The 2545-nt window shown below is 34.9% G+C and overlaps 2 protein-coding genes across 2 annotated transcripts in view; both read left to right on the top strand.

Moving 5' to 3' along the window:
* The window catches only part of LOC109583780 (uncharacterized), a 3893-nt gene extending 3668 nt beyond the window's left edge, over positions 1 to 225 (top strand). The window contains exon 13 of the mRNA XM_019999244.1: positions 213 to 225. Coding sequence (XP_019854803.1) covers positions 213 to 225 — 13 coding nt within the window. The remainder of the gene's footprint in view (positions 1 to 212) is intronic.
* Positions 226 to 331: 106 nt separating this feature from the next.
* The window catches only part of LOC109583779 (uncharacterized), a 3904-nt gene continuing 1690 nt past the window's right edge, over positions 332 to 2545 (top strand). Inside the window, exons 1-6 of the mRNA XM_019999243.1 lie at positions 332 to 924; positions 977 to 1095; positions 1150 to 1302; positions 1350 to 1539; positions 1586 to 1730; positions 2062 to 2095. Of these exons, the coding sequence (XP_019854802.1) occupies positions 435 to 924; positions 977 to 1095; positions 1150 to 1302; positions 1350 to 1539; positions 1586 to 1730; positions 2062 to 2095 (1131 nt within the window). The 5' untranslated portion in view covers positions 332 to 434. The remainder of the gene's footprint in view (positions 925 to 976; positions 1096 to 1149; positions 1303 to 1349; positions 1540 to 1585; positions 1731 to 2061; positions 2096 to 2545) is intronic.

The raw sequence follows: 2545 nt of genomic DNA, 5'->3' as shown, positions 1-2545 counted from the left end.
CATTTTTATTAATAACTAATTATAACTTATTTGCGCATGCGCAGTAGCTGACTACTCATTCACTACTCGATACCATCGATAATGAGACTCAGACTACTTGGTATTGGTATCGATTCAAAATTTCTGGTATTGCCCACCTCTATAATTTAGTCTTTATGTGCCTAATAAAGAAAATATTACTGCCTTTATAAATTTTGCTCTCTAACAATTAGAACAATTGAATAATGATCATGACAAAATGTTTTATACCAAATTTCAATTTCTGATGCATGAAATAACAAAAATTTTGCCTAACAAAAATTACCCACAATACAGTATACATGTACATGTATTTTAATTATTAATTCCTTTATAGGTTTCCTGATAATACTAGACTAGTCAGTGCAGTGTATGCAATATCAACCAGTCCACTCCTCAAGTCACTGAAGATAAAAATGCAACACTGTATTGATCTCAATGATCCTTCTTTATCCAAGTATCTTAAATTTGCTGTTGCTCCAGTTCACACAGCTAGTCTTCCTTACCAGTTCTCACTAATTGAAGGAGGGGAGTTTCCAGCATACCAGAGATATGGATGGATTGAACGAAGCAAGTTCTGTCTTTTAGCTATTGTTGGGAAGGAAGACGAGGAAAATGGAGGAGGTAGGAATGAGGAGAGGAATGGAGAGGAAGATGGAGACTCAGGAGATGAGGGAGGGAAAGGAAAGGGACAGACAACAGGAGGAGAGGGACAAGGAGCTGGAAGAGAAGAAGGAGGAGCAGGAGAAGGAGCAGGAGGGGGAGTAGGAGCTGAGCGTCAGCAGCAAAAAGAAGAAGACAAAAGACAAGTAGATGGTCGATTAAGCCAAGAAAAGAACAATCATGAGAAAAAAGAGCATGATGATGAAGGAAGGGTAGGACAAAAATCATTACAGGAGAAAAAAGGTGAGCAGTATATTGAGGATCAGCCATGAGTTTCTGTTTCTGTTTCTTATAGTTGTACCTACTCATTCAACTGGTATTTGTGAAGCTACAATATATTATGGACAAGTGTTTTATGAACGAGCAGATAAAATGAGATTTGCAGCTGCTAAAGATTTGAATGCTCTAGTTCAGGTACGTGTAGCTATATTGTAATTAATGTTATTATCATTATTAAATTTATTGTGGTTTATTAAAAAAGAATATCATAAACTAGAAATTAGTGGTCAAGCTTTCAGTTTTAAATTTCATCCTTCTTTTGGATGCCTTGAGCTAGTGTTTGGTCCTCAGGATGAACCAATAACTGGTTGGACTGTTAGTCCAGAAATTGAACCTTGTCAGGTACATATGTGTATCATAAAAAGTTTGTTGTTTAATAACATGTTTAGATTAAAGAAAGAGAAATGAATAAATTTGGTTCCGAAATTAATAATACAATTCCTCCATCTTGTTTGGTATCAATTTATGCTGACAGCAGTCGTCCTGATACTGTTCATGTACTGAAGTATGCTATACCATTGAAAGGTTTACTGGAGCCAATGAAAATCAAAATTAACAGATCATTAAAGAAATTATTAGGTATTTTATGATATTATATCAATAACAATAATTATTTTGCCTATAGCTTATTCTGTTGGTACTAAGGATGGTCCTAATCCACAAAATGATATCAAGAAGCACCTGAATGATCTGAAACATTTCCTTTCAACTTCAGAAGCAATGTTTCGTGACATAGCTAATGGTTGTAAGGAGGAACGAGTTATTAAAGTGTAAGTGCAGTGATTTTTTAGGGTATTTATTTTATGGTCTTAATATGATTGCCTGACCATAATAATGTTGTCTTCCAACTCCCATTGTCTAAAAAAAATTATTCACTGAGATATGAGCCTTCAAAGATGCACTTTTTGCTTCCTGCCAATTTACTTCCTGTCCGTGGGTGTGGCTAAACGTGACGTCATAAGAGCATAGATATTAAATGACAGGGATTGGAAACGGAAGCGTGGGCATAGCCCAACCTCCATTCATTTGTATTGCTGCTAGGCTGACAGAGGCTCGTTGAAATTTTTTGTCACAATTTACCCTTGATTTTTTTTCTCTTAGAAACAATATCTCGCGAACAAGTGTTCCTATGCAAGTGGAATTAATGCATCAAGAAGCCTAATGTTTCCTCTTAATAATTCTGTTTTCTATTGTATAGATAATTTTACTATGTTCATGTTATGGCTCTTTTAAAACCATAAAATGTATTTTTTGTCATTATAATCCCTTTTTTGAAAACAAGCTAGAGTAAGATACAAGATCTTTATAATCATATAAAAGAGCTTTCATTTGCATATGGAATGATACTAGTTAGAGTTAGAATCCATGAAGCATGAGTTTGTTACAACAGAAAAAGGGCGAAAAATGAAAAAAATTTTGTTGTACCTATAACTCATTGCAAAATAGCGTTGTAGAAGTAAAAACCTTGCTGCAGGTAGTCCTAAACTTTCTATATGGAACGGTAGGTATATCATAAGTAAGCGTCCACTTGGATTTCATAAATATCCTTCGAAGTCCTTGCAGTACAGCCTCACTAATGGAGGAG

Source organism: Amphimedon queenslandica, unplaced genomic scaffold, assembly GCF_000090795.2.
Source record: "Amphimedon queenslandica unplaced genomic scaffold, v1.1 AMPQUscaffold_13283, whole genome shotgun sequence".
Taxonomy (NCBI): domain Eukaryota; kingdom Metazoa; phylum Porifera; class Demospongiae; order Haplosclerida; family Niphatidae; genus Amphimedon; species Amphimedon queenslandica.
This window is presented reverse-complemented; position numbering and strand designations above follow the sequence as displayed.